Consider the following 22,085-nt stretch of genomic DNA (forward strand, 5'->3'; position numbering starts at 1 on the left):
AAAGTTCTCAGTCAATGACTAGAACAGCTAGGGAGTTTTATGTTGGCTTGCAGATTTTTCTTGGAGTATTAATAGTCTTATCTGAATTCTCAGCCTGGGAAATTACCATTGATGAATGTCCAATGATTAGAATTTTTCATATAAGACCCTTCAGATCATGAGGATCATTTACTCAAATAGAAAATCTTCAGACAAGAAAACTCCATGTAAATATTTTCTATTGGAAGGTGCCAGCAAATGCATGCTTGCCAACGTACGTCAAAACTGCCAGAAGATCTGTGAGGATGGGGATTAACTTTTTAGCACTGTCATCTTAAGAGCTTTGACAAAGAAACATTATTTAAATGTTTTTTCTTTGACTGCATATGACTGAAAAGATGTTAACAGTAGATAAAACTAATATAGAGCAGTTAATGATACTGACATATATTCCAAGTCTGCACCTTTTTCTTTTCTTGAGGTCTGTGTCAGAAATCCTCGAGAATACTACAGCTTTAAAATAAATTGTCCTTTCTTCTCAGATGAAATTTAATGATTTGTCTCCAGTCTGATAAAAGAAAGCACATACTAGTATATTGCTTCTTTTGAGGATTTTTTTGTTTTGCTTTATAGGCTCCTTAAAAATAAATTATTTTAGATGTTGCAGTGACGTCTCTGAATCTCAGAAAGAAAATAGTTAATAATAATTTCTTTCCTTTCAGTTCCCGTGAGCCTACCTTCATTGCACTGTTTGCATATAGCAGCTAGTAAGAGTAGAATGTACTGAAACTTAAACAAATCTATTAGGATCACCATGGCAAAAAACTGGGAAAATGGCAGGAAAAACGAACAATGATTTTGTAAACCCTTCAAAGGTCAGAAAAAGGCTTTCAGTAAGTATGCAGAGGCTAGAAATCAAATCCCATTTCCTATCATAAGAAACCAGTTGTTGTAGCAGCAGTGGTTAATGTACTGTATGTGAAAGATTTAAGACTAGTTGGAAAGCTTTGCTTCTGTTTTATTAGGCTGCTATTGAAAAGCCAACAGCATAACTTCAACTGGGTGCTTTGAGATTTCTTAATGGGCTGTCAAGGGCAAGACACCAGGTCTGTGCTATACTAGCTCTTTCCTGTACATTAAAACAACAGGGGCCAAATGATCATATACAGAAGTATGAATTACTTGATGCTTTCTCTGTTCCATATGGTCAGCCATGTCTTTGGCAATTAATCATGTACAGAATCAGTTGAGTGCTCTCTGAAGCATTGAAGTCAACATTTAGTTGTACCTGTGCCAGTGGGGGCAGTGGGGGTTGCGAGCGTAAAATAGCAGGATGAAGAGCTGCTGGCGCCGAAGCCAGAGCAGCTGGCTTCTATAAACAACACTTTTTTCCTCTTTACCTTTTTTTTTTTAACTTTCTTTGACAAACATGACTCATTTTTCAATATCATCCAGAACATGAGGGTTGCTGAGTGAAACTGTGATATCTGGCATAGTGAATTAATAAACAAAAGGCAGAGAATTGGATTTAATGTGCTGAAATTACCGGGTGATAACTTAAACCATACTGGCTGTTTCCATCGTATCAATGAAAATGGGCCCATTTGCTCGTATTTTAAGTAGAAATTTTAAAAGTAAAGAAGAAATGAGCAGGATTTTGTAGTCAATTACTAGCTTTTTTTATCATAGAGGAGTTACAACATGTTAAATTAACATGGCTTAATAGATTTCAGGTTCTTTTTCCCTCCCCTCTAATTGAATTTCTTCAGGAAACTTCTTTCACTGAAAGCAAATAAAATGACAAAAATAACAGGGAAAATACAGAATAACATTTTAACTGTACTTACAGATTTTACTCTTTGTTTTTCCTTTCTGTATTAGTTATTGATTTTTTAGAGATGACTGCTATGTTAAAGTAGAAATGGTTGATAAAGATTCAGAAGTTTATCGTATTTAAACTGGTGATGAGTAAATCAAAACTTTGAGTGAAAAATCTGATTTGTTGACCCATCAAAGTAGACCAAGAAGCAAACTGTCCCAAGTGCCACTTTAGTTCAGACTAAAGGCTAATTTGTTTGACAGAACAGTAAGCTTCATGTCTCCAGTTATACAGTGTTTCTAACCTTATGTCTGACTCCTCATGGGGTCTGTATTGAAGGAAGGAAAAAATCTAGCTTTATAAGATTGAAAATATATTAGTGAGGGGTTTGGAATGTTTAGATGTTGGTTTTTCTTACTTGTTTGTAGGCATGTTGTGATATTCACCCAGGACATACAGTTCAGCGGGGTAGTGGCCTATGGATGTTAAAACAGTTTCTTGTGCTGTGTATATAAGGAAAAGATATTATTATAAACCTGTGAAAATACCTAGATTGGCTTTGTTAGGTGTCTAATTTTGTGTGTGTATCCTGGGTGAATAGAAAGACTTGGTTATAACAGCTTATATTCAATCCTGTATCACTGATAAATTTTGTTGGTGATAATGAGAGAAATAGGGTGTTGGTCTTTTGAAATCTAATCTTAGAATCTTCCTTTCTTATATGAGAGAAGATGCTCTGATGGCTCTTGCCTGATATGCCTAAATTTAGCTCTGCTGCTGTACCAGGAGGAAGGCAGAGAGTACAGTTTCCTAAATACTGTATTTAATGTGAAAGGCTGGATTTGCTCCTGCTGCATGTGTACATATACATATATGTGTGTGTGTATAACTTTAGGCTTTTTGAGAGCTGAGCTCTTTGTTTTTAAGACTTGTGCCATTTGGGTTTTACAATGAAAGCCCTAATGTAAGAGAATTGGGTAAGATGTACTGAAAATACTAGCAGTACTGCTTATTAAAGAGGTATGCTGGCCAATGAGACAAAGAGTTGCTTCCCACAAATGATAAGCAATTTGTGTAATCTCATTGCTTAGGTTGTCCAGGATATGTTTTTTGACAGCTCAGGAAGCAGAAGAAAGAAAGTTTCACCAGTTTGTAAACATTACCACCCTCAAGAATCTCTGTGAACACAAGGATGAGATAAGACAGGCTGTAGGGCTGGTTGCATTGTTTATTTATTCTACTGTCCTGCAGCCCCAAGTGTGCTGAAAACCTGAGTCAGTGCTGAGTCCAGTTCAGAATTGTGAAGGCTTCACTCAGCATTGGGCAAAGGGGGCCTCTGCAGGCAATTATCTGTCATTAAAAGAATTGAGACACAAGATCAGATTTTCTTTGATGGGATGTGCAACTATAGTGATGTTCAAAAGAAGGTCATTCCTGCTCTTTAGAGCAGGGGTTGTATCAGCCGGGTTTCTGATGGGTTTTTATCCGTGTTGATGTGAGGAAATGGCTTTCCCAGCTGATAACATCTTTGACCGAGTTTCTTGAACCCTTGACCTTTATCAGTTAAAGTATATATTGAATCCCCTTGTTAAAAATAAATCCCAAAACATGTTACATGGAAAAGACAACTTGCAAAGGAACATGCTTTATAATATTATTTTACCCAGAATGATACTTTATTTGTTACAATTCAAGAATTTTATTACGATTATAAGAATAGCAAGTTATTAAGAAATGCCTCTATAAAAGCTACACATCAAGCCCTGCACTGGCATTCAAGGTGACCTTACTGCCCTTTCAGCACTCTTAGAAAACAAGTAAATCAGTTAAATTGCTATGTATTGTTGTTGTATGTTGCTTAATAATACTATTTCACCCTCCAGGTAGTTGTGACTGTACTCACAGGGCTCAATAAAGAAGCGTTTATGATGTCAGTGTCAAACTATGCATTTGACTTGAGCCATGTACATCACCACATAAATGAAAGGTGTTAACAGAAGGCTGGAGCAAAATTATTATATTCTCAGTAAAAAATAAATTATGTTCAGTTTCTGGAATTATGATGTCTCTGTAGATGGAGGGAACTTTTCTTAATGAAACTCAGGACCAACGCTGCAATTTGACCAGGTCAACAGATTTCATACCATATCACATACAGTGTGATTGTGAATACTTGGAGAAGTGATCACCCATCTCTGACTGATAAATGCTATATTGACATAATCTTTTTTATCTGGAAATTCTTTAGCAACTCCCTGTTTTCCATGCTCTGAACTTTCTGAATCATTTATTTGGGAGATATTGATATTTTTTGCAGCAAATAACTGTACTTTTAGCTTTATGAGGCATGGCATCATTAAACTTGACACTTTCTTGAAGTCTTGAGAAGAAGCAAACATCTCACCATCACCAGTGGATTTTCCTGTCCCTCTGTGAATAAAATGGCTATCCAAACATTCTGAAAGGGAAATAGTGGTGGACAGTGGCCTAACTGTATGGCTGCAATGTGATCATCCTATAATACAGAGGTAAACTCTGGTTGTAGTGCTCTGCCAAGTCTTGTACATGATAAGTATAAAAATTAAAGCTGTAGTAGGTATATTTATTATGAATGACAAGGAGTGCTAATTTTCACCATTAAAGAATGTACATCAGCTCATCTGAGTGTGTTTCACTTGCTGAAGTCCTCTATCAAATCCTGCTTCAAACTGTGCAGCTGCTGGAAATGAGGCTCTAAGGTCAGGACTGTTGAAGTTGGCAGATATTAGAGCTTGTGGAAAAGATGTTGTAGGTCAGTGCAAGGAAACCCATGTCATGGAATCCTTATCTGAAAATGCTCTCTGGCTTTATGTTTGCTTTGTAATGTCAAAGCAGGGTCAGGAATGTGATCTGTATAGACTGAGTTTTGAACATTTGGGGTTTTTACAAGAAAATGTTCTTTTTGATGTTTAAATCCCATATGATGGGGTAATGCCTTTTGGTAGGCTAGCTAATAGAACTGGGAGATGGGGAGAAAAATGCTTTTTGTTCTTTGCATGTGATGTTGGTGCAATAAAGTTATTTTCTGTCTCTGTGAACGCTGTCATGCTTCTCTCTTGGAACAACCATAGCAATAACAATGCCATGTTAATAGCTTAAGAAATGTATTATCTGCGTGTTATTGTTTCTTGTGGAAAAAAAAAACCCTATCAGAATGGGGCTAGATCTCTCAGTTTTCACAAACTGAAGATAATAGCAGTAATTTCTCTTGCAGAATACCTAGAGGAATTTTAGTTGGGCAAGACAGAATGTAACGTGTATGTGACGTTGAGGAGGAGGCAAAATGCCATGTGTTTTTTCACATTGTTCTAATAAGGAAGGTTATGCTGGGAATAGGAATTGCACTTCTTGGTTATGTTTGGTTGTCTTTTCAAACCCACATGCGCAACTTCCTAGGTCAGAAACTTTTTCTTTTGCCTCCTTTTCATTAAAAAGAAAACAGGTTTGTGCAAGAATTCCATCTGTTCTGTCATCCTTCCTAAAAGCATTTAGATGCTTTGATATGTTTACAGAACTTGTGACTGAAGGTTAGAATATCAAAAATAATTAAGGTGAAAAGGTGATATAATATCTTCCCTTTAGGAAAAGACTCTCATTTTATGCTGTGGAGACACTTGGCACATGGAGTGGGCACTGGTGGATGTAGGACTGGTTGGTAGCTGAGCATCAACCATTTCCTTCCCAGCTTGGCAGACATGGGGAAGTGCAGGGAAGGAAGAGGAAAAAATGGTGCAGGAGTGAGTAAGAAAAGATGGAGTGAGAGAGTTGGAATTAGCTTGGTGGGAGGATGAAGGGGGGTGATAAGAACATCCCCAGTTCTCTTACATCAACATTAATTGCTCTAACAATTTTAATTGTGGTAACACTTGCTCTGCAGAGACTGAGTGTCATCCTGCTTCACAGATTATTTAAATCCATTGCATGTATATATGTATATTTTTGAGCAGTTTTAAATCTATTGCATGTGTGAAAAGTCTTTATTACTTATTTATTTGAAGTATTTAATGATAAAAAGAACATGTGGACATCAGCAGAAATTCCATTCAGCATGTACAGTACAAACAGGTATTTTCTTCAACAGCTTTACCAAGGAGCAAAGAGGAGGGTGAAGTCCCCCAAACAAATGCTACATTGAGGAAAATACTTCTGATATTGTTTGATACAAGAAAATATTTAGAAAATAACTATGCCTCAAGGAAATGTGGGCTAGAATGCACAGTGTCTTAGTATGATACTTAAGGCAATGAGATTTTAAGGTTTACCTTATGTGCCATGTATATTGATTAAATACCAAATATATGGTGGCTATTTCTAACCATCATTTACTGTATTGATTTGTCAGCAGTGGAACTGTAATAAAAAAAGCTATTGATTTACTGTCCTTATTTGCTTATGGGCTTTTTATTAATTTTACACATTGTTTCCTGTTTCTAGATTATAATTTTTATGTGTTTCCTCCCTTTAAGACAAGTCTGGTCCTCTCTGAGGTTAGAAAAGAGCAACAAATTGAGGAACAAAGGAATGAGACCATCAGCTGCTTCCTGCTCATTCTTAAGGAGAGACAAAAGCTGCGTAAAGAATGGAGAGCAAGGTGAGAAGTACTCCTATAAATCCCCTTGAGTGGGGAAAAGTGACTTAATTTTTTAAAAAAAATTTTCTGTTCAAACAGTAACTCCTTGAATGGGATAATCCATGTTTCTGTGGGGTAGACTGCTCCCTTACTCATACAGTACAGGCTACTTTGTGCTTGGTAGGCAGCACTAGGATCTGAGGAGTGGTGCCATAAAATGCCCTCAGGTTTTCCACGTATTGCTGACAATATGAGCCATTCTCTTTGCTGGAATGCTCTGCTGAAACTTCACTTCCTGGCTGCTTCCCTCGTGCTCCTCCCATTTCCCTGTGGTGTCCTACTGGAGGTAACTGGATGGTTGGGTGAGATGGGCATTCGTGTATGAACCGCTGTAGTTCATCTCTTATTTTACTGTTCCCAGTTCTTAAGGAGAGCTCACTGCCATGGATCAGGAGATGCTATTTGTAGTGTTTAAAAATTGTTCATATTTGTGTTTGGAAAGGTTTGTGTTACTGGAATGTGGTCAGCTGAATGCGTTTCGGAAGCACCAGATACGCCATACTTTTAGTTTGTTCAGAAACAGGTGAATGAAAGAGGATTTCCACCATGTTCCACCTTGTCCTTCTCTTAGGCTGCTAAATGAGTTGATGTCACCTTTTTCACATCTATGTCTAAAAGCTATAGGTTGATACTTATTTTTTAATCACTTATTATTTTCTTATTTGATATTAATATAAAATATCTAGCAGCCTATTAAATTTTTCTGCCAAATATGCAGCTTTTACTTAAAACCAGGAGATATTCCTTACAGTTAAATACAGGTTTTAGCCAAAAGTATTTTTAAATCAGTGTATTGTTATTTAAGTTTAGCATTCAACTGGCATGATTTTTTTACCTGCACTAATTAAAGGCGTAGTTCCTGAAGACTCTGAGATTGCTTTTAAAATGTTATCTGTATATTTTGGGTCTGACACTTGGGTATCTTTTCTGCTCCAAATAATTACAGCAAATGAATCTGGAACAATTTAGAGACTTTAGCTAAAAATCGAACATAATTACACATAATTATTTTACAAATTACAGGTTATGTTTTATAAGTTTGTGTTCCAGTGAGTATGTAATGTTTGTATGCTGCGCATTTAAGATTTCAGAGTAAGCTGGCTCTAAAATATTTTCCATATTATCATGTGGGCTTTATGTTTTGGTTTTTTTTTTTCTCGAATATTTTAAGGGATTTTTATGGGGGTTTTGTTGGTGATTTTTTTTTTGTTTCTTTTGGTTGGGTTTTTTGGTGAGGGGAGTTGTTTTTTTGCCTTCCATCACCACGCTTACTAAATAATGTTTGAGCTATGTTGGAAACATAAATGTTTGAGCTATGTTGGAAACAGGAAATCACTTTAAGCTTTTCTGTGGGACATGTGCATCTTCGTTGTGAAACAGAACAGAAAGCTTCTAATGAGCAGAATACCTTTTTAGAGTTCATTTTGTCTAACAATGATTTCCTAATGCACAAAGTCATCAGCAATCATGGCAATAAGGAGTAATTTAGAAGTGCTGTGGGTTTCAGTGCGCCTGGCCTCGCTTGCTGCTCACAGGGAGCTCTGGGGCTGGAGCCAGGGCTGCAGCTGGAGACGCAGCCCAGCCTCTAACACAGCAAAGCTGCAGCTCTTGGGGGTGGGAGAGGCACAAGCAGATGAAGTGCAGGCCTTCTTAAAACTAAACACCTGAAAGAAAATTTCAAGAGCATTGTGCCTTGAAAATTCTGAAAGAAAGTGTCCTTTGAGTATTAAATATCCATAATCCTTTTTCTTTCTATTTGATGTTTCCCATCCCAGTGACCTATCTGGGAGTCTCATCCATATGATCTGTGTAAAGAGACTGTTACCATACACCTCACTTGGCTCCATCAAAGCCTCGGCTCGCTGTCTGGAATGAAACACTGGCTGTGGCAGCCATGGAGCACACGGTGCTGAAAGTTATAAAACGTCCGCCGTGGTACGAGCAGGCCTGTCCATGTTTTAGAGATCAGTCTATTGTGTACTTTGGAATTACATGAGAAAAATGTGCTTGGACAGGAAATAATTAGCACTTGTCAAAGGGCAGGCAATAGGTTACAGTGCTTTACTTTCAACAGGCTATCAGGGGATCAGCTAGATTAGATAATAGAATTTTTTCCTGTGGAAGTTAAATACAGATGACTCTAATTACCTTACATTGTGCATTAGAGAGCAGATTATGAACAGTACAACTTCAAGAAATTTAGGTCAATGAAGGGAGGGCAGCTGGCAGAAATCTTCACTCTGCAATTGGTCTTTGTAGAGTTATGTAGTCATTCTGTTCTTTCTTGTGTTTTATTTGTGTCATTAACACCTGACATTAAAAAAAAAGTTGGGAATTGGTAACACAAACTGACTGAACTTTTGGAAATTTTTAGCCTTTCCCAGAGAAAGGAATATGAACTCTTCTGGTATGTACCTACTGAGTTAAAGCATATTATTGTGTTATTTACTCGAAGTTGTACCAGTGTTTCTGCATATTAATGAGCTGAAATGACTCTTTAAGATTTTATTTCATCTTCACAGCCCAAAACTCATGGAAGTGTGCTTAGTGTTGCACTCACCATTTCATAGACTTGTGATGCAAAGATGTCATCAGTATCTTAAGTATCTGAGCAGGTCTTCCAGGGATTCAAGTTGTTCTCTGAGTGGTAGTGATCCAAAATACTTCAGGTAGGACTCAGTGAATGTCCTCTGAGTGTTAACAGAAATGGTCCAGAGTTTCCAAAGCCCCAGATTTGTTTATACTGTGTGATAATGCCTGATGGACAGGTTGTTATAGCTGTTAAAGAGCTGCTCTAGCCCTTTGAACTGACCCCTTCTTGACCTCTGCTTACAGAAGGTCACTGTTCAGCTTATAAAGTGAGGGGAACCTCAGATTCTACTGTAATAAACAGAGGGTGAAGGGAACAGCTGTGAATTTTGGACTAACCGTGCAAACCTGGATAGACTTTTTAGGGTCACTCTATGATAATGAAAATTGTTACCAAATTATATGGAAATTTAACAGCAATAGTGGGAAAGAGAGGGTGGAGTCTAATGCATTGGGTTTGATAAATGAAGTGTGAAGTTACCCATCTGGCTCTAGACAGCCCTCTTTTTCTCTACGAAAGGGAAACATTTAAAAATAACCATGGTACATCTAGAATCAATGACCCATACAGAGAGCTGGAATAGATCAAGATTTAATGGTGACTGTGGAAGAAATTATCATTTGAAAAGTGAGACAAAGGATGAGAAAGTACAGTTCAATATCTGCACCTGATTCATTTTTAAAAAAGGCTTTAATATTTTTCCCTGTTGATGATATTATTGACATTTTTTATTTTACTTTTTAACTGGAACCAGAAAAGTTATTATGTCACAAAGAAAGAGGGGAAAAAGACAAAGTACTTGAATTTCAAGAGAGAGAGAATTGAATTGAATTTCAAGAGAGAGAGTTGCACTTTTCCTGATCAGGAAGTGCCTGAGAGAGCTGGGCTATAGTTAAATAAAATTGTAGCTCTTATTTATCCTAATAGAACTTGTATCATGTTATAATAGCATTGTCTTTAATGCTTGCATGACATACTGCACTTAATTGGTAGTAGGTTTTTGTTGTATTTTTCAGAGGCATACATTTACTACCAAACTAATTTGTCTTCAATAAATCAACAAGAGATTAATTTAAAGGGTAGTGTTTAACTGCATTGAAAATATTGACTGCTAGGAAAAAATACGGTTAGTTAAACCATTGCTAAAGTATGGGGTTTTCAAATCGAAAAATTGTATTACTCCAAAATGGTTTTACTATAACACAGACTCTGATGTCCATTTTGCTATTTCCCTCAGTGAAATTGTGCCATTTCTCTTAGGGGAAATTCAGCCAGATACCAGAAAATGTAAAGTTTTGGAGACCGATACAATGAAGTGGAAATTTTGATAAAATTATTTATGATTGTTGAATTTTCATAGTTGTGCCACTTATCCAAATTCTTAAATCTTAACTTCTCTCTAAATAGTTATCTAATGATATAGCGCAAACAGAATAAACATTCAATAAATAATCTGTACCAAAGTAATCACAAAATTCTTCTGGTGTATGAGATAAACAGCAGAAAAGTGTTAATTGATTATATCTTGTAAAAATCAATAACTTATAACCTTGCATCATTAAAATAACATAGCAAAAAAAATCTCTTTTTATGGGGTCATTCTATAACTCATAATATTTTGTAGACTGGGTCACTGTATTTCTAGAATTTTTATATTCTTGCATTTTTGCATGGCAGTGGAAGAAAGAACCTCTTACTTGTGACAAATCATGTTAGTTTCAGGTTTCAAGTCAGATGTGAGCTATAATTCCTCAGCAGTTTTTGCCTTTGTCAAACCCCTTCTTAGATCTCACAATTTTATATAACAATTTAAACATGTATTTTTTTTCTAGTTACAATAAACATTTATATTGCAGAGGTATCTTAGGTATTCAACAGTGAAATCTAGATTTTTATGTTGATGTTTATATAGGAATATAAATTATAAGTACCTAGTGAGAAAATTGAGTCCTAATCTGGATGACACTCTTCAATTCTATATTTGAATATTCTATATTCAATTCTTCAATAATAATAAAAATAATGAATCTTAGAGTGGAAGCCTAAAACAGTGTGCACGTTAAATAACATACAAAGTGGAAGATTTTATATATTTTTTTTTCTGTTTGAAGAAAAAGTTCATTTTTTTCTTTTTATGCTTAACCTCCTTATACCTTGGAATTTTGGATCATAATTAAGGAGTAATTGAGGTCGATTTTACTCTTTTTAGCTCCAGTAGGAGAAAGTGGTGTTGATGTAAATAAGGACTGTGTTTCCTCTGTAGCAGAGGAAATGTTGATGGGTTAAGAAGTAAACATGGGCTTTGGAAAAAACAGAGCTTTTTTTTTCTTTCTGTCACAGGCTTTGTGCATTTTCAGGAACTCATGAATGCTGTTTTTCAAATGAAATGTGATAATACCAGTTCAAAGACTGGTTAAAAAAGTATGTAATTTTTTTTTAACTCTCACGGACCTGGCAAGATGATAAGTATATGAAATAATGTCAACTCCTCAGAAAATACTACAGTAGGAGCTACACCACTTCCTAAGATTTTGAATACTACAGAGGTATCAAAGTTTGTCAGAGAGTGGGGGGAAGTATTTACATTGTTTAAGACTTGTGGTTGTTTTGTGTAACATGAAAATTGACAGATTTTTTTGTTTTCTCTGTTGTGGAATCCAGCATCCATGTTTCTGATATTAGTAAGGATCTCAGTACATACAGCTGAATGATCTCCAGTGTGATTTTCATAACAGTTGTCCTCTCTGGACAATGGATTTCAGTAAGTTCACAATAAGCATGCACCAAAATTCTCATTCACCATTTTGGAAATCACAGGTGCAAAAAGAGAAAATTACACTTGGATTCTTTGACATTCATGCTTAGATGTAAGTGTGTGTGAATACTCTTAAAAGAAGAAAATGAAACTGTTCAGCACAGGCATGTAAGCTAAACCAGGTTTTCACAACGTAAATATATTTAGACGAGTGGAAAGTAAATTGTGGCTGAGTAATCCTGAATACTCTATGCTAATCAAGAAGATGCTTTTAGTCAGACTGAAAACAAGTCTTGCAGCTTTCAAATGAATGGGGAAAACACTGCAACGTGGATGAAGTTGTCAGGTTTCCTGCGGTAGTTATGCTTAGACATCAGCTGCCTTGATTGACCTTTGACTTTCCTCCAGTTGCTTATTGCCAGATTTCTTTTGCTCCTCGTGACCCTTCCTGTTTTCTGCCTCTGTCTTTCACCTGTGTTCCTTGTATGGAGGAGTCTTTGAAGCAGCCAAGCTTGGGATCAATAGGTACAAGTACTCTTCAGAACAATGGAAATGCAGCGTGATTAAATGCTGCTGTTTAGCTGTTCCTTTGAAACTGTCTTGACCCTTTACCCTTGGAAAGACTATGTGTTTACAAGCTGTGGCTGCTTAGAGAAAATCCTGCCTCTTACCTTGTGATGTCACTATATTCACAGATATATGGTGCAAAAAAACTTGTTTGGTGTAGCAACCTAAACCAAATGGTGTAATAGGGCAGGCTAAGAAAAGCTGCAGAACTTCAGCTCTGTGTCTCTGTGTGGCTTTTGTTTGTGTCAGACTCTGTCATTAGGCACTTCATAGGGATTGTTTACTCTGAGTGTTTCCTTTATCATTTTAGTTTAATTTTAATAGTTCACTTCTAAAATCCCTAGACAGATGCATCATCCTATACCTGAGTAACTACCAAATGAAACATTGACATTTTTTGGTTTTGATTTAATGTTTTTTTTTTCTTGTGCTAGACGAGTTTATCAAATAATTCAGTGGCAGTTCCAAAACTGGAAAATTACACAAATTTAGTCCTTATTTATAGTGCAATTAAAGCTTCCAAAAAATGTAATAAAGAATTTTCCCACTCCATCAGAGATTATTCAGTAATTTATGATTTTTATGTTTGGTTTTACTTGGACAGGCTTTTAAAGTCAGCATGGGTGACATTTCCTTATTTATGTAAGCTTTCATAATTGCAGTACAAGAAAGATAGATAGTGTTGTTTTTCCAGTGGCTTGACAATGATTTGTTCACTACCTTTGGGAGACCTGAATGCTGGAAATGGAGATTATTGCATTTCCAGGCTGCAGGGTACTGGAGATTGACTAGATCACAGAGGTGACAAATTTATAATCTGTGGAGACCAAGTGTTAGCCACATCAACAGACAGTTGAACCACCAAGTAGCATTAGCATCTGCTGTCATCCTTTCTCTAGGAGAGAATGGTGTCTATCAGAGGCAGGGAAAAGGAGAAAGGCTGGGAGAATTCAGTGTGTTTTACTGTGCTCTGTAGCTTTCCACATTAAGTAAAGACCTGGTGTTACAAACTAGAGATAAGGTGTGAGTGGTCCAATGAATGAAAAATTATCATAGATTTATTTTACTTTATCCACTGAGGTTTTTTCTTCTGTAGTGGCAATCCATTCTTTATTTTGCCTTCAGCAAAATGTGCTAGTGTCATGGTATGTAAAATCCATTAAACTACTGGCAAACTTATTGTGGACTCGAAACTATGTTAAAACTAGACATTTAAAATTAAGAGTCTGAAGACAGAATTCTCTTTTCTGTAAAAGAATAGAAGCCTTATCCAAACTGGACTTTAATGATTTTTAGTGCCATTATTATCACAGCTTTACCTGTCATAATGCTGAATGAAATATTTAATTTGGAGGTGTGTGAAATAATCTGTATACATTACCAATGGTGACAAAACAGAGGGTAACTTGAAGGGTTTACCCAGCCAAATGGGGCTGATCATGTCATGCCATGAATGTAAGTGAACAGATGCTTACATAAGTTCATTACTTAAGTCCTAAAGGCTGTCAGCCTTGTGTTATTAAAGTTTTTCCACCTATATAGAAATTGATGGTTCCAGGGATTGGCAGTGAAACACAAAGCCTTTTGTTTTCAGGTCAGCAGTTTAAATATGGTTCAGGTAGGTGGTGCCAAAGATAATTCCCATTGAGCACATGTGTTTGATGGCCTATGTAAAATGCACCGGTTCCCCAGCCCTGGTGGGCAGGTGTGTGTCTCACATACAGCAACTGCTACACTGACACTAATTGGTACCCTTGCTGGCACTTCTGGAGCAGCCAAAAATTAAATGGATGTTGAAACTGAGCAAGGTGCTGTCAATGCTCTGAGAAGTCTAGGCCATGGTGGTGATGAGCCAGTGAGTGTCCTGGATTACTGTGGGTGAAAAAGAAGATCATTCTTTTGTGTTGCTCCACAGTTTGCTTGCACTAAGGTTATGGTAGCACATGCAGATAATCATGTGCTGGGAGAGAGGGTGAATTCCTGGGCAATCTTAACAGGATTGGTGAGAGGGAAGTGCAGTCCACAAGGAGGTCAAGGAATGGCTTGGCAAGGTATCAACTAGTCTGAGAAACTAAGATGAACTGGAGAATAGGATTTGATTTACTTACTTATTTGCACTGCTAATGAGATCTTTTGGGCATTTAAAGAGTTTGATTTGGCTAGTATTATTTGTTCCATTTATTTTGTATGAATTTTCTGAATACTGAATGTATCATTGCTGTGGAATTATTAAATTATGAACTATGCTGATGTTTTAATATAGCTAAAAAGGGAAGTTGGCATTTCTTAAGAGGTTCTGTGAAAACAGAGAACTTGGGGACCTGTTACAGAACATAAATGTTTTCATACTATTTCTCTTATTTTGGTAAATGACAACAGCCCCAGATGGGAGCAGTGCTTAGACCATATGTAGTAGTAATAGAAGAAAATCCTATTATAATTCTGTGCAACTTACTTGAGAAACTTGGCCAACTGAGAACTCTTTCAGAGATATGCAGGTATTTAAGAAATAATTGAAACAAAAGATATCTTGAACAGTATCAAAAAGATTGGGAAACAGGATCTCAAAATGCAGAGTTTGTGGGAGAAGCCAAAGGAAGTCTATTGAGTGTCAAAGTGAAGGCAGTAATACTAGGAGAAAAGAGTATTCTGTTGGAAAATGAGAGTTCTGAGAATTCTAAGAGCTACTAATATTCTACTTTTTCTGCAAGGATAAGCTAAATGGATCCATCAATTATGCCCATGATATGCTGGAGTTAGATTTAGTGCCAAATTATGCTGGAGGGTATTTATTGTACATGTTTGGACATTACTGTTACAATTTTTACCAGTTGTTTTTAGGCAAATCAACATTTTCTCATTTTTATTTTCTCATATTTAATAATGTCAGCATTTGGTTTTCCTGAGATATAAAGAATATTTTTATCAGAATTATTTTTGACCGGCTAGTTAATATGAATTTGAGCAAGTGCTCAGGAGAGGTAAAGCAATCCAAGTACTCACTCCAGCGCAGATGACTTGCTGGCTGCACAGCATGTTTATTGTAAGGCATGGTGTACTGCAGAAAAGATCTACGTATTTGATATTAGACCATCCTGAAAGCAGTTTAGGTATTTGCTTTTCTTTTTCTACTTCGAGATATGGATAATCACCAAATCCAGGTGTGTATTATTAGGGATTGAGGGGGAGGTTGGAGGAAGGAAAAGCAGGGGAGGCGAAGGATTTGAGAGGTGAGAGGGTGCACTAGTGGAGGAGGTTTTTTGACTATTTTGCTTGCCTGAAGGGGACACTGTTGCATCATTTATCTGTACATTTTCACGTATGTTGTCCAGGGACAAAAAAAGTTTCATTGAAATAATTTGAAGGATTAAAAAAAATACGTTTCACTAATGGTTCTTTAAGCCTTGGCTAGAGAGTAGTCTTGGATACAGGTAAATAAATTGCATGTTTGCCTTCCCAAAGATGGCAGCAGTTCATAATATTATTTCTGATTAAATAGGTCACTATCATTGCATCTTCAGTTCAGTATTCCCTTGAAAGGTGAGATTCTAAAAAGATGGCTCTGCATGTTTCCAGAGACTGATGTAATAAACCAAAATGATAATACACTGCTGAAAAAAAATCTTAATTTGCTGCTAAATTACAGCAATATAAAGTTAAAATGTTTTTCTTTGCTCAAGTCGTTTAAATTAATAATGTGTGTCATTAAGTGAAATCTCACAGAGGATTTTTTCTTCTTTGCCATTAAGTCTGCTGGCTGCAGTGAAAATGAAATATTCTATGAGGCTTGAGCAATCATCTATCTCTGAGCTACAGTGTGCCTGCTGCCAGATGTTCAGGTGCTGGTGCTGCTGCTTTGACATGTATATCTCTTCCAGGCAAAAAAAACAATATATACATCAGTCCAGGTGCAAGGTGGCCTTGCCAGCAAACCTGCCTCCTCCTAGCTGTGACACTCATCCACTCCCCGTCAGAGTGTGTACGTTGGAAGGGGATTGTAATTAACCCCTGGAAAGCATAGGTTTCACTAAAGTGATGTGCACAGTAATGATATTGTTAGCTTCCTTAATTTCCAGTTTCACCATCAATTATGCCATGTGTTTCATCCAGTTGGTGCTACCCTCCCAGTGTTAATTATAACCTACAAGACTGTTACAGTTAATTTTATGGCAAGCATATTGTCTCTTCAAGGCTCCACAGCAGCTCATAAATTATCTTGAAGGTAAAATGTAACTTGGGGAACTAGTTATGAAAATTCCATCCATCTCGCTTAGGAGGTGCAGCTGCTACTGTCAGCTGCCTCGCTGCTGCATTGTGAAGGAATTATGGTGGGTCAGGTTTAAGAGGCGAGGCCCAGGCTGTCACTGAGGAGAAAGGCTGTCCTGGCCCTGTCAGACAAGTACCTTCTGCCAGTCCCTGGTGGTTTCACTTTGCAGGCAGTAAAAGGCAGGCAGTGCAGGTGGATAGTCCCCAAGCTGTCTCTATTCATTACTTTACAGAAACTTGTTTTAGGTAGGCAGGTACGGAGACCTTTTCACTGTTGTCATAATGTTAGGCATCATCTGCAAAGTGCAAGATAGATAACTCTATAAATAACTCGCTGTTCTGTTGGGCTGGGCTGGTGGGGAAAAGATGATTAGCACTGTTGAGGCACATGAAATAGCTCGCTGGTTTGTAAAATCACTGTTGGTTTAATTGTAGCCATAGCTTGGTCTGGAAGAGCACATCTGTTCGCCTTTATTTCACATACACAATAAGAGGAGGTGCAATTTCACTGCTAAGTAATTTGTGTTGGAGTTTCACATTAAATAAATTAGCATGGGTTTATATGGGCATTATTTATGACATCTCTGTGTGTGTGTCCTGGTTTTTTTGCTGAAGGAATTGCAAATATTCATTTCTTAAACAGAAATAAAAGTGAGGGGCAATAATAAAAATAAAGCAGCCCATTGCTCAGAACAATGACATTGGCATTCAGTGCTATTTTTATTTTAGTAATACACTTTTATTATTGCTATAATGCCTTATTTTGCTCTTTGTGGCAATAACACAAGACTACCATAGAATATAATGCCTTATTCTGCTGTCTCTTCCTTTAATATTTTGTATTTCAATAGTTTTAAATTCTGTTAAGCTTTGGGTGTTCCTTTAAGAGCAAAACCAAAGTGCAAATCAAATTTCCTGAGAGGCTTTTTATTCTTCCACTCTTTTTCCTTTCGAAAGGCCTTCTGTGTTTATAGTGTTGTTTCCTAACCTCATTTACAGCTGGGAGGGCACATGAGATGGAATACTGAAAGCTGATACTTTTCCATAGGCAACCACTGTGCAGATGTGAATGTACAGACCCATTGTGAATGAGTAAATGTTATGAATTCAATTGAGGAGAAAATGAACAAACACAATAATGAAAAACAGTAGGATAATTAATCTAAATTTATATTGTTTGTTTGTTTTGACAGTCTTCATTCAGTTTTAATTATTTTTGATTATTCATTATGCAGGAAAGAAAACATTTTCAAAATAGTGCTGACATTGTAAATTAGACTTGTTATATGTTTAAAAAGGGGAAAGAAGGCTCATTACAGCCTGAAAATCACTACACTTCTAATGTATGTTCTTTATTTCTTTTCCCTTGGAACTTACAGTAAATGTGCCTTGTGATATCTTTTAGAGCTCCATCCTTTTCCCAGAGTCAGCAATACACATTTTGGTTTATTCCTAGAAGAAACCACTACGTTTCAATTGACGAGAGCCCAATATTTCTATTTGTTTAGTTTATTTAGAAGTAAGGTCTGCATTAGGCAGAGCCTTGGGCAAAGTGTACAAACGGGATTGCCTCAAGAGTAGATCCAGAGGTGTTGCTCTCAAAGTTCCTTTTTGGTGTCATCCTTTCCTTATCTCTCACAGAAGAGAAGGGGGAAAGTTCTAGGTGTTGCTGGAATACCTATTTAATGTGGGATTGCTTCACCTGGTCATGTGTGTTATTATCTCCTACACTGTAGGATGTCAACCTGTAAACAGAGAATATCCATAAATATTGCCAAATCAAGTCCTCTGTTGTGGGGTGCTCCCAGTTGGGTTCTGCATCCCAGCCGGGGTACCTGCAGCTGCTGTAGTGTAATTCTCATGAGTTTGTGTGTGTACAAAATTCTCATGAGTTTGCATGTGTACAAAACTCACACTGGGGACAGGAGAGAGCTCTGAGAATTCAGATGTGCATATTGGTTTCTTAGGAGATAATTTGACTGCTGAGTATCCAAAACTGTAACCTGTATTTTGTTTAAAATCATGTGAAAGTATCTGGGTTATTGTCATCGTCGTCTCTTCCTGGCTTGATTTTGTGCCATTGCAATACTGCTGAGTTTGAGAGAGTTACTCTTGATTTAAGTTAGTGGGACTGAGAACAGAATTAGAGCACAGGTCCCGATAAATATCTTTCACATTTTCTGGTGGTGGAATCTCAGTATTTGATTGTGATACTGTTGCAGAAAGAGACACATCTGATTTGAGAAATCTTTGTGGCTTTAATTTGCCACATAAAATAGTCACTGCTGAAGTAATTATCTTTTTTTCTCTTCATAAGAAAATTTTTATGCAATTGAATAAAAAAAACTTTTATTTTTTTCAGAAAAAGTGCCTTTATTTCTTAGTTCTTGGTCATCTTTGATAGGAACAGTCTGCATTTGGAAAGAAAACTATGAAGTTTTTGTAAAAAGCAAAAAATTGTTTTTTATAAAAATGGATTGAATTAGCTGTAACATAATTGGAGAGAAAACAACTTCAGAGCTGAATCCAAACCACTTAGTTTCACAGGCAGACACATTTAAAAAATGTTGCTGTTTCTTGCTTGACATGACTCAATATGTTCTATTATCAACCCCAGAAAGACTGAATTTTCAAAATAGCCTCAGTATTATTCATTAGATTCCAGAAAACACTTGGAAAACAAGGATTTGAGGGATTGGTTTGTGACTTTATTCTTATTTATGACACACAATTTAGTTTTGTTTGATGTAAAATAAATAATCTAAAAGAATGCAAACTCAAATGTTTGCCAGTTAAGTGCATTATCAGGCAAGTGAATTTCCAAGGATAAAAATAATTGTAGCTCAAATATACATGAATATAAAAGAGATTAAAATCTGTGATAGGTTGTGCAGATCACTGTTGAAGCTTGATGCTTCAAAATGTATAAAAAAATTGTCATTTTAATATTGTTGTAATAATCAAAAGAATGGGGGTTATAATTTTCTGCTTGTTAATAGTTAATTTTATGCTCAAGTAGTATGGGGGAAGGCCTTTGTGCAGTTTAAATCTAGTGAAACCATTGGAGTGCTGAATGCCGTTGACCATTTTCTTGCTCAGTTTGCCCATGGAAACAAGTCATCAATACTGCTTTTCTCTCTTATTGTACTTGAATATAAGATATTTTGGGGTGAAATACATTTTATTATCTTTTGCTTCAAAATGTTCCCACACCTAGCTCTTTTTTCACTCTGAGATTGAGAATCACTGTTCTTCACTACCATTTTAGGGCCTTCTGATCTCTTTTTCCTCTACGACAGCCATTCTATCATTTGCCTTGGCTGAGGAGTGTAAAACTTGGAGTAGGATTGCTTGACTGCAATAATATGGTGCAAATTTAATAGTGTAATCAAAGTTACATGATTAAGAAACAAGATCTTGGTATGCATTTGGTTTGTGACTCAGCAGAATTATGAAAAAAGATCATTTTATTTATAGTTTATTCAAAGGACAACAGCTTGAAACAATTTAAATAGAATCATGTGTGTGAGTTTTCACATGTTCAAGGCAAGCTCCTCTGTTTCTCTGACTTCTAGCATGAATTCAGGTCCTCTTGTCATTCAGTTTGACTATAGACAGAAGTACTTTGTTGAAGACATTCTGTTGATGGAGTTGGTCTATCCTTAGAATTTCTTGCTGTGTACCTTGTCTGTACAAGGAAATCCTCTTGGTATTTCATCAGAGTATTTTAAAGCAAACAAAAAAAATGGCCAAAACAAAAATCCAGCAAAAGAAAGCTGAACCCCCCTCGAACTTTATGACGTACCTATGTTTATGAAATATGTAACTTCTGTTTTTTCTCACTGGAATCTATTAGCATATGCATTATCATGCTAACATATATAGTGAGCTTAAAAATAGTTGACTGACTTTTTCTGCATACTCTTAATTGCTAACTGTTATGGAAAAGTCTCCCTTTAATTTTTGCTAATTCTTATTTTTATCCTACAAAAGAAACCGTAAGAAAACAGCATGCTGTCAAATGTGTTTTTAAAAAAAATTAAGCATACAGCTTTTAAGAATGTATCAATTATTATGAGGGGCAGTTGAAGATGAATACAGAAAAATAATTTTATTTGCCTGTTCATTTTTTTGCTCAAAGCCTGGCCTTTATTTAAGCATATTATTTTTCTGTGTCACACACAAAAAATAACCCTACAAGATTTATTGGCGTTTGTATGGAAAAAATGAAAGGATTTTCATGTTTTGTAAGAAACTTAATACACTTTCACAGATGGCCCAGCTCAGGTGTGATTTTAATTATGAGATAAAACAAAGCCCAACACAGTAGGAAGTAGTCTTAATAAACGGCCTGAAGCTTTTGTCTTCATGTGTCAAAAAGCCTTTTTATTGCGTGATGAAATTTTTTTTCCTAGCTGTTTCTAAATATTGGCTGAAAAAAATACAAGTGCTTCCAAAGTTCAAGTGAATTATTTTGGTCAAGCTAAAAATAGGAATTTCTATTTTTTTTTTTTCCATTTGTACTCCCAACAAGTTTTGACTTCTAACAAATGGTAGAAAAAATGCATTAATAATAATTAACCTGCAAGGACACAAATGCTTTATTTATAAATAAAATCATTTTCTAATTAGATGTTGTCATTTTGTATTGCAGTAACACATTGCTTAGTAGTAACACAAACTGAGAATTTGCTAAGCTTGGCTTAAACTGCACTATCAGAAACTAATATTAATTTAAATCTGCCTATGGTGTTCAGCCTTCATTATTAAAACACAAATAGTATGATCCTGTTGTTAAATATTACTAATATATTATAATAATGTTGTACTGTCTTTTCCTTAGTGGGGAATTATGAGGACCTCATGTTAGGACCTCAGTGTCCTGACATAGTTAATTATCCATAGATAATGGTTTTCAGCAGTGGCTGTTCTGAACATCACAACCTCACTGTTAAGGGCTTAATAAATATTTGCAGACTCAGGTGCAGAGCACCTACATCCTCCTCTGCAGAAGCAAACAGCTGTGGTTGCCTTCCTGTGCCATACATCACCCCAGCCTCTCATTTGTCCTGGCAAACCTAATGGTGCAAATGGCAAGTCTTATGTCCTGTGCTAGACTGGGGTAATGTTTGCTGCAGAAATGCTAACTTACCTTTCAGGAGTCATCTGTCTTTTCTAATGCAGAAATATCTTAGGAAGCTGAGACTTCTGGGGTTCATTACTCGAATGCTGTGTGTATTGATAAATTTATTTAAAACTGTATTTTAGAGTGTGTGACTGCTATCACCACCCATGCTGGAAGGTGGGAAACTACAAGCAGATGGTTCACAATTGAAATCTGTATCCACAAGCTTACTTTTAGAGGACAGTTATTTGTAATAATTATTTTAATTATAGGACAGTGAAGAGCTTAATTGTAATAAGCTTTTACAAGTAACAC

At 36.3% G+C, this 22,085-nt stretch overlaps 1 protein-coding gene across 2 annotated transcripts in view; it reads left to right on the forward strand.

Moving 5' to 3' along the window:
* Positions 1-22,085, forward strand: part of FTO (FTO alpha-ketoglutarate dependent dioxygenase) — a 224,967-nt gene that overhangs the window by 91,731 nt on the left and 111,151 nt on the right. Inside the window, exon 8 of one of the 2 annotated variants that reach the window (XM_030282500.4) lies at positions 6,304-6,428. The exons of the other annotated variant lie outside the window; for it this stretch is intronic. Coding sequence (XP_030138360.4) covers positions 6,304-6,428 — 125 coding nt within the window. The remainder of the gene's footprint in view (positions 1-6,303; positions 6,429-22,085) is intronic. 2 annotated transcript variants of the gene reach the window in all.

Source organism: Taeniopygia guttata, chromosome 11 (assembly GCF_048771995.1).
Source record: "Taeniopygia guttata chromosome 11, bTaeGut7.mat, whole genome shotgun sequence".
Classification (NCBI taxonomy): domain Eukaryota; kingdom Metazoa; phylum Chordata; class Aves; order Passeriformes; family Estrildidae; genus Taeniopygia; species Taeniopygia guttata.